This window comes from Dryas octopetala, chromosome 4, assembly GCF_963921425.1.
Source record: "Dryas octopetala chromosome 4, drDryOcto1.1, whole genome shotgun sequence".
In the NCBI taxonomy this organism is placed as follows: Eukaryota; Viridiplantae; Streptophyta; class Magnoliopsida; order Rosales; family Rosaceae; genus Dryas; species Dryas octopetala.
The window spans coordinates 7,230,778-7,245,429 of NC_141369.1; the positions used below are offsets into that span (position 1 = coordinate 7,230,778).

General features: G+C 35.2%; 2 protein-coding genes across 3 annotated transcripts; both read right to left on the reverse strand.

Moving 5' to 3' along the window:
* Positions 1-269: 269 nt before the first annotated feature.
* On the reverse strand, positions 270-4,657 carry LOC147286412 (adenylate kinase isoenzyme 6 homolog). The gene is made up of 4 exons (XM_086241912.1): positions 4,509-4,657; positions 3,715-3,781; positions 755-1,096; positions 270-660 (listed from the first exon to the last, which is right to left on the reverse strand). Exons 3-4 carry the CDS (start codon positions 1,084-1,086, stop codon positions 474-476), a joined length of 519 nt encoding a protein of 172 aa, XP_086098038.1. The 5' UTR covers positions 1,087-1,096; positions 3,715-3,781; positions 4,509-4,657; the 3' UTR covers positions 270-473.
* A 608-nt stretch (positions 4,658-5,265) lies between these two features.
* On the reverse strand, positions 5,266-14,393 carry LOC147286413 (putative DEAD-box ATP-dependent RNA helicase 29). Of its 2 annotated transcripts, none has more exons than XM_086241101.1 (11): positions 13,992-14,393; positions 12,521-13,676; positions 12,331-12,388; positions 11,475-11,576; positions 10,502-10,547; positions 9,374-9,441; positions 9,131-9,183; positions 8,674-8,755; positions 8,532-8,588; positions 6,866-6,995; positions 5,266-5,733 (listed from the first exon to the last, which is right to left on the reverse strand). In XM_086241101.1, the coding sequence occupies exons 1-11, from the start codon at positions 14,356-14,358 to the stop codon at positions 5,522-5,524; spliced, it is 2,331 nt and encodes a 776-aa protein (XP_086097227.1). In that variant the 5' UTR covers positions 14,359-14,393; the 3' UTR covers positions 5,266-5,521. The 2 variants fall into 2 exon arrangements, with proteins under 2 accessions (XP_086097227.1, XP_086097226.1); XM_086241100.1 differs by having other exon boundaries at positions 9,374-9,450.
* Between the last annotated feature and the right edge of the window lie 259 nt (positions 14,394-14,652).

Consider the following 14,652-nt stretch of genomic DNA (forward strand, 5'->3'; position numbering starts at 1 on the left):
GGAGGAGAGTGGAGGAAGCGGCGGCGTAGATGTGTTTTAGCCAAGATCTACAAGTAGGCTAGGGGTGGGGGTCTACGGGTAGGCCAGGGGTGGGGTATGTGTGAGTGTGTTTGTTTGAGTGGGATCGGTGGGTTTAGATGGTAAAAATAATGTTTTTTGTGAAATTAGAGGTATTTCTGTCATATTAGGGTTGTTAACTCAGCAGAATTTAAAAAATTCAAATTTATAGGTGGTTAACTAAGTAACGGTGGTCAACTCAATACTTTAGGGTGGTCAGCATAGCCGCTATTATAAACATTTTAGTCACTATGAATAGTCCTCATTACAAAATTCATTTTACCAAATCCTCACATCACATGAATGTTGAAAATGACAACAAAAAATTCAAATATGCCACAATAATAGTACATGTAAAAACCATCTCAAATGCTTGACCCAAGAGGCTGGTTCAAGCAAAACCATGCCATGGAAAACTAAGCTTGTGGTTGCCACCTCCTGACCCAATTTGTCAAAGTATCAAGATTTGTGGAAATGTCTTGAATGCTATCACTCTTTAAAGGCAGCACAATATCCTCCGGGTAGCTCTCTTTTGCCTCCTCAAGCAGAGTTTGAAATATTTCACATTCAATATTGTTGGAAAGCTTCGATCCTGAATACCCTCTGTCACATCCAAAAACCCAAAAGCCATAAACATGTGATTTTCTACTTTCAAGGAAGTAAAATGGAAGAGAAGCAGTATGAAATAGAGGACTACCTTCGAGTCAGTCGATCATACAAGACAGTGTTGTCAGTCTGAAGCACAACCACGAGATCAAACCATCTCTCAGGAAAGAAATCGCAGCCGTGGTAGTCCACTATGTTGCCTCCTTCTTCCATTGTATCCTCAAGCTCATCACACACCAGGTCTTCGTTGATGACATAACAGTCGAGCTCATTGTCCCAGCCATCGTGGAGGTTCTTTGCCTTCACCAAATCACCCACGTTGATGTGGTGGAGCTGTGTTGCTTCTGCTAAGGCATACGACGTCGTTGTCTTCCCTGTTCCTGGCGTGCCCGTCACCAATATGTTTGGCCTCTTCCTTGCCATGATCTTTGGTCTGCTTCAGCAAAAGGAAGCTAAATTAAAAAGTTCAACAGTTGGAATCTAGAACTGCAAATACTCTCACATACTTTATATTCGGCAAGTTGAACAAACAACACAATGCGCACAAAAAATAGCTTTAATCTTAATTAAAAAAGAAAAATGGAACAAGAAATTCATATAAAATCAGAAGTCTATGTTACTTTAAACTTGGGTATACATTACATACATTTGAATATCAAAGTCCACTAGATACAGAAATTAGAGCCAAAAGGAAAACATTCTACAAGATGAAATGGTAAACCTCACTATATATAACATATATGCAATTTTCCACAAAATAAAAGATTACCCAATTGAGTTAAAAGTACACACCCAAAAAATAAAATAAACAGCTGCATAATAGGAACGAGTTAATATGCAAATTAAGAAATAAAAGAAAAAAAAATCAGCAAAGGCTTTTATATATAACTGATTTGCAGTAAACTGTAGGGTGTTTGTTGGCTCCATTTAAACCCCTAATTTCATTTAATAAGATTTCAAACTCATGCAAAGTATTAAAATTGAATAAAGTAAAAATTATAAATCGGTAGGCATATAACACAATCATAATGTACAATAATAGCATACGGATGACAGTAAGGAATTCGAAGAAAAAGAGAATTAAGCAGAGAAGTTAACCCTAAACTATGAAATTGGAAGAATAAAATTTACTTGGTTCCAGAGAGAGAGAGAGCCGATTGAAGAAGAAAAGTGGCGAATTGGAGTTTAGGGTTTCACAGTTGAAGAAGAAGAAGATTAGAATTTAGAACTTGATGAAAATTATAGAAGAATAAATTCAGCAAAGGAAGAGCACAAGTGAGCTGCAGGCTGAGGTTAGAGGTGTACAATGGGCTGGCTCGGCCCGGGCCATTTAAAATGGGCCCATTCGTGCTGTGCTTGGGCCAGCCCATTTAATAATCGGGCCGAGCCAGTCTGATCCAATTATCTTAAACCTTAAGCCCATCCCGGTCTATGGTCCAGTCTATAATGGGTTGTGCCAGACTCGAGCCGGCCCAACCCAATTATCTTAAACCTTAAGCCCAAACCGATCCATGGACCAATCTATAATGGATCATGCCGGGCTCGGACCGGCCCAGCCCAATTATTTATTTAAAAATTTTAATGATTATTTAATAAAAATTATTAATCAATTTTTTTAGGTTGTTACATCTTTTCAAAAGAATTAGAAGGAAACTAATACTTCACTTTTAACGATTAGTTGTACAATTAAATATTGCCACAAAAAAAAAAAAAACAATTTTATTAACAAACATTATAATAATATGTTTTTTAAAAATATTGGCAATTAATAATAAATAACTTTGGAATAGAATAAATATTGTTTTATTTAATTTTTGAGAAATCTTTGAATTTAAATATATATTTTTATTTATGGAGACAAAAATTAGTGATTAAAATTTGAAAAAAAATTGAAAAATTAATGTAAACGGGCCGGCCTAACAGGATAGAAAACCTTGGGTCAGCCCAGCCCATAAGTACCGGCTGGCCTGGCCCGGCCCGGCCCATTGTACACCTCTAGTTGAGGTAGTGAGGTGGGGTAATGAACTAATGGGAAGTGTGAAGAAGTGGGCTTAGCTGGGCTGGGCTATTGGGTTTATGAGTTTAAGCCCAATCATGCCCAATATTAGGGTTAGTTCTATTACCAACCAAAAAAAAAAAAAATATATATATATATATATATATAATTCTCTACATCATCATAAATTTTAAAATTAGCCTTTTACTCTACATACCCTTTGAAGATTAACTATTTCATATTTGTTAACTTAAAATAAATTCAATTTTCTTAAAAATTAACTAACTTGTGGTCTAGTGATATTTCTATTCACAATATTTAAGAAGTTCCAAAGTTTAATTCCCTCTTTTGCATATAAAAATATATAAATACAAAAGAGTTGTGAAGGTGAGTACTTGAGAGGAGGTCATTTATTTTCTCCCATTCCTTATAATTTTAGGTTTATGAGGCGTTTCCTAATATAACTTTTTCTAGGAGCTTATAAATAAGCCTTTAGCCCATGTTTGGTATGCCGATAGGATAGTATAATATGGCATAGGATTGTATAGCATTGTATAGTATTGTACTATACAGTATTACCTTTAACACTATCAAGTGTTTGGTATTGAACCTGACTAAGAGCTAGACAAAATTATACTCTTCTTTAATAAAGAAGAGGACAAACAAAGATCATCACATTGCATACCATTTTTCATCTTTTCTTTCTACACCAGATCCTAGGTCTTTGTTTCTCTTTCTTAGACTAACAACGTATATATGTATATATGCATTGTGAAGCAATTAAAATGAACAATAGAAACATGAATTCCAAGGTCAGAATTCTAAATCAGAATGCTGGTCTAATGGTCTCTATCAATTGATTAAAGAGGTAGACAAAGAGAAAACCATGGCCATGTTCTTCTCATAAGTGAGATTTCCTTCAGGCTAAGCAGCGGGCCATGTTCATGTTGGCCTTTTTATATTCAGGAACGCAAACATACTTTCTCAACATACAGCCTATTCAGCACAAGAATATTCAGCACATTTTTTCAGGTAGTAATGTTGAAGTACATTACCTTCTCTCTTTCAATCACTTCACTTGCTTTGGATACACAAACTTTTAGTGCCTCCTCTTTTTGAAGTCTGTCAATTAAAAGGAACAAAGAAAGCAGGTAGTAAGTTTGTCTTCTCTAAACCTGGTGTCTAAAAACAATATATATTGTACTCAACTACATGCTATTACTGTTAATCAATCAACAGTTCATTACTCGAACTACAGTTACAAAGAGTGTTACTCTAAACTTATTTTTACTCTGCTTCTATTCATAAGCTAAATACAGTGATCTTCCTCTCACTCTCTAAACTTATTTCTCAGTATCCACAAAGGATACAAATAACTTTCTCCTACACCATCATGGGCAATAAACAGAATTTCATGACACAAAAGAAAACAAAGACATGAATATAATAAACAATTTTTTCTTCATATCAAAATGCCCACTTCCTGAGGTGAGCAACAATCTAAACATGACAAGTTTCTAACACACTATTTAGTACTAGAAATTAAAGCCCATCAATCCATCATTGAAAAGAGAAGAAGAAGATGATGATGATGACCCGAACATATATGTAATATGTCAGCAGCTTTTCATACATCACCAAACATAACAATCCACATATCAAGCTCAAAAAAGCAATACCCAGATCATGGGATTGAGCACAAAAATTACACATAGATTAAACAACTACATATCAAGCTCAAAATTTTTCCCAAATGCACAGACCCAAACAACCCCAGGTCGCGAGAGAAATCGAGAAAAAGAGAGAGAAAGCGAACGAAAGAGAGAGAAAGCGAGAGAAAGAGAGATACCTATGGTCGATCGTCCAATTGGGGAGGGTCGCAGCAAGAGTTCGATTTGGGAGGTCGCTTGTCGTCGGGAGGGTCGCAGACTCGTAGCAACTGTCGGGCTTAATCCAAGTTAAGCCGGTATAAAATAAAACATGTATTTAACTGTATAAGAGGGGTTGAGTGGATAATTTAATCATGTGGCTAATTTTTAAATAGTGACACCAAACACATATTTAAGTACTAGATTATCCTATCATGTCCCTTATACTGTCTACCAAACATTTAATTATTTAATTATTTCTTCACTCTTCATTTATACCTATCTTGCATAGCGTTGTGGCTCTTTAATATGCTGGACACTTCAATTAAATGCTTAGTTCTGGTCACTCCTATGAAATGCTTTAACAAAATGTAGAACTGTGGGATTTGCAATTGCTTCAAGTAATGACTTTTCTTAGTGGGATTTAAGAATAAAATGAGTTTGATTCATTCTGTCCATTCATAACTATCTATAACCTCATTATTTGAATAAAAACCATTTGCATTTTGCTTTTATATTGGTTTTTCTTGTTAATCTGCTAGTCAATAACTTATTGTTTGCTTTTGTCTTGACAGATAAAACCACTTTCAGTTAGATATGGCCTTGGCATATCAGACCATGATAGTGAGGGGCGTAAAGTTGGGTACCATCCAAAACAACACATGTTGGGAGTTGGGACTATAGGTAGGAACTGCAAGTAGTATTGAGATTTTGATAAGAATGATAATGAAAAGCAAATAAATGAATTTTTCTACAGAACGAATTAATTCACTACACCATCTGTCCTTTGATAGCAAGGTACAAAATTGGCTGAATTTGCAAGTACAGTGACTTGCTAACAGTACACTTATCCTTCTATATATATATAATTTTTTTTTTCTTTCTTCGTGATTAGACATAAACTTTCATTCCCTCCCTCATTTGGTGCTCTACAAATAATTTTTATACTTAAGGAGCAAAGTAAAAACTCACGACACTAATATTAGGCAATTCTTTACCTCCTTGCCTTTCCATTTCCTTTTTTACCGAATTTTTTACCCTTCGTAGATTTGCTCTTTATATAAGAGATTCTGTCCGCCTTTTTCTGCCTCTCCTTCCTAACTTGTTCCAAGTCTTTGATTTCCAAACGCACATGAGCATTGGGCACAGATTGCTGCCTCTTGCCTCCCCTAAACTTGCCCTTTTGTCCCTGCCATCGATGGTTACCTGCAAAAGAGACATGCATGCCCCATAATATAATAGATCCCTCTAATCAGACTTCTTAGCTTATGCAAAGACACAATCAGCTTTTATTGCAGTAACCTTCATCACAACCAAACAAAAATATTACTACAAATGGAATTGCGACAATAGACCTTCACCAGTGCAACAACTAGAATGATGCGTACAAATTTTATATTTCAACATCACCAGCAAATTAGCAAGTGCACAATTAACATTGACTTTCATACTTGCTATATCTTTTGTGTATAGCTGCATGCCAGGAGGCCTATTCCAGTTTAGCAGCAAGCATACATAACTTGGAAGGCACCAAAACTTAAAGCAAGGAAATAAAAAAACAAGCTCGCTCAGATGAACTGAGCAAAAGTTCTGATTGCATCAAACAAACATGAAAAAAGAAAAAGATATTAAAAGAAAATGGGAACTGAAGAAGATGGGTGTACAGCTATTAGAAAACAAATAACAGGACTATGATATACAATATGGTGAAGAATGGATTCTTTTACCCAGTATAAAATCAGCAGTGCATTGGTGGAAAATTGCAATGCTGATATCAACAATGATTTATCAAACACTTACCAAGTAAAACATGGTGAAAACAATCAATGACCCTTCCTCAGTAAGAAAATCTTAACTGAAGCATCATTCTATTTTAAACTACACAATATAATCAGCTACTGTGGCCTAGGCCACTAATGGCATTTACCCAATCATTATATGTAGCTAATGACTCATAATTTTTTTTATTCTTTTTAAGAAATGATTGAGAAATATATATTAAATAAGTATTTGCATGATGACCTTATTCTCCAACTTTTACTCAGATGAAGTGTTAAGGCTATTATAATTAAGAGACTAAGAGATTCTTTTAAACAGTAATAAACAAAAAAAAAACTTAGGGGAGGAGGATTATGAATAGAATAATGCATTTGATAACTTCCACATGAACTACTGGAAGAAACTCTTTGAGCAGCATGAATCCCTACATCTGGGGGCACCACCCAATTTTGGATAGTGTAATACAACAAAAAAATTATGTAAAGATAAAAAAATCAAAATCAAATAAATTTAAGAGAAAGAAGGTCAAAGAAAATAAAATTCCGAAAGAGAGTATTACCTGTGGCTTCCTCGGCATTCCCTTCACTAGTTGATCCTTTGAGCGATACTTTATTGTGTGAACATTCTTTCCACTTCTTGTATAACCCAGTTTTCTCAAGTTTTGCTTTTGCACCACTCTCTGTCTTTATCTATACACCATAGCATAAAAAATTCTGATCTATCCAAGAAGCAAACAATAGTTTTTGCAGGCTAGCATGTAGAAAATACAATGAAATAATCTACCTAAGAAAACTATAGGGTTAAATAACAAGGAGAAAAAGATTGTTGTTGCGGTTTTCGGCTGATTCTAAAATTTTCTATGAGGAATTCCATAGAGTACTTGCAGGTAGGGGGGATATAGGAATAGGTAAAAGGGGGAAGGTTTTTTCTTATCCAATTTTTTAAATGGGTGCTAGGTTGTAAGGTCAATTTCAGTACTTACAAATGTTTTAAAACTGATGTCAACCTTTTACTAGCAGTGAACCGATGGAGTGTTGCGAAACCAAAACCAAACCTCAAGTAGTCTCTAGAGTAAATAAGGCGCTAAACATAGGAGATTTTAGTGTATTAACTCAAAAATAATATCACCATAAATAAGCATATAGGTATATAGCATATGGTCTCAATTCTTGGAAAATTCCATGTTTCTATATCAAATAACAAATATTCCATTTTTCTATAGCAAGAACAAATATTCCATGTTTCTATAGCAAAGCACATCCCCTTTTATTTCTTTTTCCCCTGTTTCCTTTGCCTTCAACACATTTTTACAAATATGCATTCTCTCCTTTTTTTTTTTTTTTTTAACTCTACTTTGTTTTCACTACTCAATCTCTACCCCAGTATGTCATTTTATAATATTTCCATGCTTGACATGAAACTTTTGTTTAACAGCCCAACATTTAATCTGGCATAGGACAATGGATTTACAACTCAAAATGAGTGTTGAGTTAAACACTCTTTCACAACTCTCCTCCTTTGAATCTAAGTTCTGCCATAACATTTCCAGCAACCTAGCAATTTAAACTCAATAGCCCCAAACCCAACAAAACCCAAAATTTACTTATACAACTTATTGCTTCAACTTTTCTTAGTATTGACAACCATAACGATGTTTGTTTGTTTAGTTAATAATTGTTAATGATGAGGTTAAAAATAATAATAATAAAGGTAGTGAAAATAATAAATTATAATTCTTACAATAATATTATGCATGTGATAAAGATATAATATAATAACCATCAATTGTTTTCTAGATAGCCCACCTAAGCTTGGGTCATTGATTAGTCCTTGTAGCATTTACCATAAATTCTGATGAATATGGATCCACCATACAACCAACACTAATAATTTATTATTTATTTTTAGTTTTTACTCAAGAAATATAACCTAACATAAACCCAAAAGCTACTATTACAACAAAAAAATTATTTGATAGCATATAAAAGACTTAGAAGAAGTCAATTAAATCTCAGGACCATGATGTAGGATTTTTTCTTAAAAATTAAGAAGTTCCCCTTCAGTTTAACAAAAACTTGGAAAAGACAATGTTCTACCATATAAATATAGATGCAAATAATTTTCAGAAACCAAATGCCAACTAATACAAGGAACTATACAATAAGTTTCAAAAGAAAACAGAAGTAAAATAATTATGGATGTCAAAATAAGGAATAAAAAAATACCTTGCCACTAGCAGTCACACGTTCACCATTATTTAACTTGATGTACTTTTTCCCCCTCTGCCATCCATCAGTTTCACAAGGTTAAGAGAAAAATAATTAAAACAAAATAACAACAAGAAAACAATATTAAAGTTCAAATTACCTTATCCCAATGATATACAGATTTCTCTCTCTTCATGCCCACATTATCATCTGCAACTAAATCTAGAATAGCAGCTTCCAACCTATAAAGACAAATGGCATCAACTGGTTCCCAGACCAAAAGAGAATATAATACTGCATATATCTAATATTGACAAAAATAATCAGATAATTAAGCCACCTCAGCTAATAAAACTTGGGTTGACAGTGAGGACTCTTCCACACAGACTTGGGGCTACAGCTGGAAGATATTACTGTCCTCCCACCCCAACCTCCATACAAGCACACTCAGGTACGAGAGAGAGAGAGAGAGATTGGTAATTGCATGATACCCCCCCCCCCCCCCCGACCCACAATAAGATTTCATTATTTACAGCATTACTTAAAGACCAATACCATAAGCCGAGTTAAAAAATAGTTAAATCAATTTCAATTAAGCTACAGTACATAAATATTACCTATTTGAGTTGAAGTCGTCCTTCACTCTTACTGAGAGTCCTGCTTCTGTATGCTGGACAACAATACCAAGATATAAGTCTAAAAGGTCAACCGGGTTCCAATTTTGAGATCCAAAAATCCACAGCACAACTTAACACAACTATGTGATGTAACAATCATTGGCAATTTAAAATCAAGGTGAAAGATTTTATATTGCAACATAGCAGCATAACTTGAGACATTATAAAATTTATATGACCTACATGATTTGTTGGTACTGAACTTATAAAGTATTCCTCATCCTTGAAGCTTTTTGCCTTTCGTTTAGAGCCTGAAGATTCTAACACCCAAAATAGTATTAATAATCCACAAAACCACTCCGCAAAGAAAAAAAAAAAAAAAAAAAAAAGCTAAATGATTCCCCAACAAGTTTAAAAAGTGAGGGTTAAAAGACAATTAAGGAGTATGTTAAAAAGAAAATTAAATGACTACGTCTTATTTTTCGAAGGCCGTGGGTTTTTTTCTTCCCCTTTCTGCTTTAACTTAAGATAGATTCCCGACCCTGTCCATTTTCCTATGATCCTATCTTGCCTCTTTGTCCTGTTTTTTTTTTTTTTTGTAGATAAGTTCAATTGTTTCCCTACCAAAAATAAAAATTAGAAAGAACAGAAAAATCCTAATAATCTTAAAAGAATTGGGGTGACAAGGAAAATAATACACTATTCACAATGGTCTAAACTTATTTTCCTTTGAAGTAAGTTCCTTTTTCATTTGAAATTAGAAGGTAATAAAACTTTCCACCAAAACAGTTCAATTACTAGAAGTCTAAAACAATAGATTTTAATACATTTCATATCTGAAATGCACTATGATTATGAAAACAAATTTCGGCATTAATATTTATGAATAAGCAAAAAAGTTCCACCCCCACCCACCCCCTGGCGGGGGGAAAAAAGGAGCAAAAAGTTGCACATAATAAACTCATAACAATAAACTATTAAGAAGAAAACAATCCACTTTTTGTCACAAGATGCACCTCCCAAATACCAGGTTTCAGTAACATTATCAATTAAAAGTACTTATATAACAAAGGATCACAATGGGAACCAAGTTACAAAAACAAAAACTGAAGAATTATACAACCGTTGGCACACCTTTGACCAAGTTATTTTAGAAGATTATTTTACAATTTACTCATTAACATAAGTTGGACTAGTTCAACAATCAGGATGAAAAGTTCCTAGCAATTAGTTCAAATAATAAAATAACTACGTGGAAAAGATATTTCACACGGTTTCTCAGTTCTAAGATTAAAAGTGAGCATAATATATATGATACACAGAGAGAGAGAGAGAGATCAAATTCAATGGTAAAACTGGACTAAGGAATACCTTTTTTCTCCTTTTCCTTTAAAGTAATAATCTCGTATTCGTCTTCCTGCGAGTACCCAAAATTCATTTTAGCCCAATACAAAATAATTCAAATAAAATAATCCTGGGAATTGATTATTGAGAGCAAACCTACTATTTGGTAATTACCATCATCAATTGTATGAAGCAAGTATAGACAGCAGGCTGCATGGCAGAGGTGCTTCGCTGTCCTACTTAGCTTCAAGGCCAAGCCTGGACAGTGAACATTCAACCTTAGCCATGGTGTTAACATGATTGATCACTGATTCAATCACCCACAAAATTTGACCAAGTGAAATCTAACATAATTCATAGAAAACTAACTCTTATTTTCCACATTAAATGATATTACACTTCATCCCCACCAGCCTCCCTCCCTCCCTCCCTCCCTCCCTCTCTCTATAATTTTTTCACATTTGCTAAAATCAAGGAGTATTCCAAGTGAAATCTCACTCCCAGTAATATAACTCTCAATTTATAGTGAAATCACCCTAACATGTAAATAACCTTTGCTCAAACATAATCCCTCTAAATATATGAGGGACAAGTAATCGTTTCCAAATTGACCTCAACATAAAAGATAATCCATATTAGTAGAACCTCCTATCCATTCCACCCTTAATTTTTAAAGAAAACTGTAATACAAGGCCAATATTTGGTTTCCAGATTAATTCCCAAAGGATAATACCACTTCTTGCAGCAGTCTTAAAAGTGACCCAGATCATAGAATTTGTTACCCAAAGCTGCTTCATGTTAATAATTAAGCAGCAGGCAATAGAAAGTCAATCCTACATGAGCTAAAGCATTTCACGATGGCATCAACAAAGTTATTTACAACAAAATGTTTAGTGATCATATAAAAAAATAATAAAATATATATATATATATAAAAATAAAAAATGCTGTACTCAAGGTAGCAATTCAAAAACAGAAAAACAATAAATTACTGATATACCTTCTCCACAGGATTATTAGAGCGTTGCTGATGAACTAAAATGGTCTTTTCGTGAATAGCCCTTTTTTTCTTCATTACATTGATCCAATGATGAGAAGAACCCTGCAAATAAGCCAAATGCTTAATATAGAACCATATAAGACCAGGTCTGAACATCAAGACAAGAAGAAACAAGTAATAGCACATATTCAGGTAAGGCATACACATTTAGGGAGAAAATAGTTGATATCAGATTGCACTGAACATAAGTTATTTCAAGCAACATATTCTGTTCAAACAAAAAATATACATGGGGCAGGGGGAGGGGAATGATTCCAAATGTGAATGCAAAATATAAAGGCAAAATATTAAATTTAAACAATGAATTCAGGCAAGCTGAGAAAATTTCCATAAATCAAGTTCCCAGTAATTGGAAGACAAAAAAAGGGCTGTCAAAACAGATGACAGAGGCAAACAAAGAATTACTAAGAATATGCTTCTTCAACTATTTGGCCATCCAAGTATTTCAGGTACAACTCTTAGGGTTCATTAGGTTTAACCATTTGGTACTTTCTCACTGCTCAGCTTACCTGTTGAATTACTCTCAATCAAAGGAATCCTCCTAAAAACGACGAAAAATCAGCATTTTCTTACAAACAATTACCATGTTACTATGGAAATGTTTCCTTTAGATCCTCTAAATCGTATGCCAACATGAAACTTCCAATTCAATCAAGAAATAGCTAAAAAAGAACGAATGAGAATTCTTAACAGAAACCTAAAGAGGATAAATTTGGTTTAAAAATATTAAGAAAATTTTCTGAAAGTAGAAGAGGTTTCCAATTAAATGAAATCAGCTGCAGAACTGGAGAGTGACCTGCAGATTCTTTGACTTAGCAGCTTCACCTTCAGCTTCTAGAATGGTCTGCTTGGGTCTAGAATAAATCAGCCATTGAATGGTTAAACTTTGAAACTTCAAATCCTCACAAGAAGAAACAGAATAAAGGATATCTGGAAATATTATTTGAAATACACAGAAAAAAAGGCCAATGCTTTTAGTGTCGAACCTAAATGTCTTCAACTGCTCAGAAAATGCCAATGCCTTTAACTCTCCACCATCCAGTACATTTTTAAAAATTGGATGCAACCCTTCGCAAGGTAAATCTTTTGCTCTTCTAACAGACTCCTTTGAAGGTGACGGTTTTGTCTTTGAATACAAACGGAATGCATTTGCACAGGTTTTCAGCAAAAGACTGAGTTCTGAAGAAGAGTCAATTATCTCTCTAACCCTATCAGAAACAAGATCAATAACTGTCTGGGGGAAACGCCCATAGACGGTTTCACCATTTGCAACTGCTTGATCGATCTTGGCCATTATACCATCCATATCCTGCAAAACCTCCTCCTCGGTAGGTGCAGCCTTAATCGGCTTTGAAAGAAACAGATGAAGATCTAAAAGGTTAGGCAAATCTTCAGATGTCACAAGAGAGAATGCAGTACCAGTCCGACCAACCCTTGCAGCTCGGCCTACTCGATGGAGAAAAAGTTTAGGCTGTGGGGGGAAGTCCCAATTGATAACATTCTCAAGATAGGGAATGTCAATTCCCCTAGCTGCAATATCAGTGACAATTAACAACATAGTCTTTCTCGACATAAACCTTGATATATGAATCTTACGAGCATCATGATCCATGTCACCATAACATACAGAAGGCTCGATGCCCTCTTCTCTAAACAAGATATTGAGGAACTCCACATGATGTTTTGTGGATACAAATATCAAAGTCTGCTCATCAGACCTAATATGATCCCTTATCAAATAAAGTATTGCCGCATGCTTTTCTTCCTTTCGCAAAGTGAAAAACATAAGCTTCAAATCAGGGCTAATGCCCAACTTAAGCTGCACAGACCGAGGGTTTTGCAGACCAGCCTTGGCAAACTCATAAAGAGCACTGGGTAATGTTGCACTAAAAAGCAAGGTCTGGCGATTCTCACTGAGCTGCGCAAGGATCATATGCAACTGCTCGGCAAAACCCATTCCAAAGAGACAATCAGCTTCATCAAAAACAACATATTCCACAGTGCGCAGTGACATGTCATCAACTTCTGATAAATGGTGCACCAGCCTACCGGGAGTTGCAATTATAATATCAGGGTTTTGGGCTAATTCCTCAAACTGGGTTTCCATGCTATCACCACCAACTAGTAAACAAATACGAATATCTGCAACAAAGACAACAATTTTGGTTCATACCTACCAAGTTACGATGAGTCTATGACCTTTATGCATACCTTAAAATTCACTATGTTGTAAAACCAACAGTTTTCATGAACTGGGTAATTCAAATTCTTCCATTTACCTCAATTTCGGTTCATACTTACCATGAGTCTATGATTTTATGTAGAACTTAAAATTCACTATTTTGTAAAAGTAAAACCAACAGTTTTCATCAACTGGATACTTCAAATTTTTCCAGTGTTCTCAATTTTCTTTCAGGAAAAACAAAAATACTAATTTAAAACAATATGGGTACGTACCCATGAAGTGGCTGAGCTCTTTGGCGAACTTGAGCGTCTGAAGCGCCAAGTCTCTAGTGGGAGACAGAATGAGAGCCCTAACCCCACCCTGAGGCACGTGCTCCTTCAAGCGCTCAAGCATGGGGACCAGAAACGCCGCCGTCTTGCCGGAACCAGTCCGAGCCCTGGCAACGACGTCGTTTCCAGCAAGAATAAGCGGCATGGCCTTGCGCTGGATGGGAGTGGGGACTCTGTAGCCCTTGCGCTTGATTCCTCTGAAGACATTGGGGCTGAGGTTCAGAGACTCGAACCCTCCGGACTTGGCTTTCTTCTTTCGAATTTTCCTGCGTTTCAGCTCCGCTTTCGAGCTCACGTATGGATGACTCATCAGATTCTATAACCAAAAGCTTCAATTGAAGAAGACGATACGGAAACTGTTCCGAGCCAATACTGCCAAACTTTAAAACATCAAAAGTCTTAAACCCTTCAGACCTTAAAAAAAAAAAAAAAAAAGTCTTAAACCCTAAGGGCCCATTGGTATTCTATTCCAAAAGGGGGCGGCTATTCCGACCACCCTCTTCTACTTAGTTGACCACCCTAAATTGTATTTAGTAAAAGACATATATACCCTATAGCAAAATGACCATAAAGGACATCTAATATTTGGTTTTCTCCCAACACC

Excerpts from the sequence above, each read along its gene's own strand:
- LOC147286413 (XM_086241100.1), bottom strand. The coding sequence starts at position 14,358 with ATGAGTCATCCATACGTGAGCTCGAAAGCGGAGCTGAAACGCAGGAAA. Across the intron at positions 8,589-8,673 it reads CTGTATATCATTGGGATAAG|AGGGGGAAAAAGTACATCAA; the intron begins GTAATTTGAACT and ends GATGGATGGCAG. Across the intron at positions 6,996-8,531 it reads GTGTGACTGCTAGTGGCAAG|ATAAAGACAGAGAGTGGTGC; the intron begins GTATTTTTTTAT and ends TATGGTGTATAG.
- LOC147286412 (XM_086241912.1), bottom strand. The coding sequence starts at position 1,086 with ATGGCAAGGAAGAGGCCAAACATATTGGTGACGGGCACGCCAGGAACA. Across the intron at positions 661-754 it reads TATGATCGACTGACTCGAAG|AGGGTATTCAGGATCGAAGC; the intron begins GTAGTCCTCTAT and ends TGGATGTGACAG.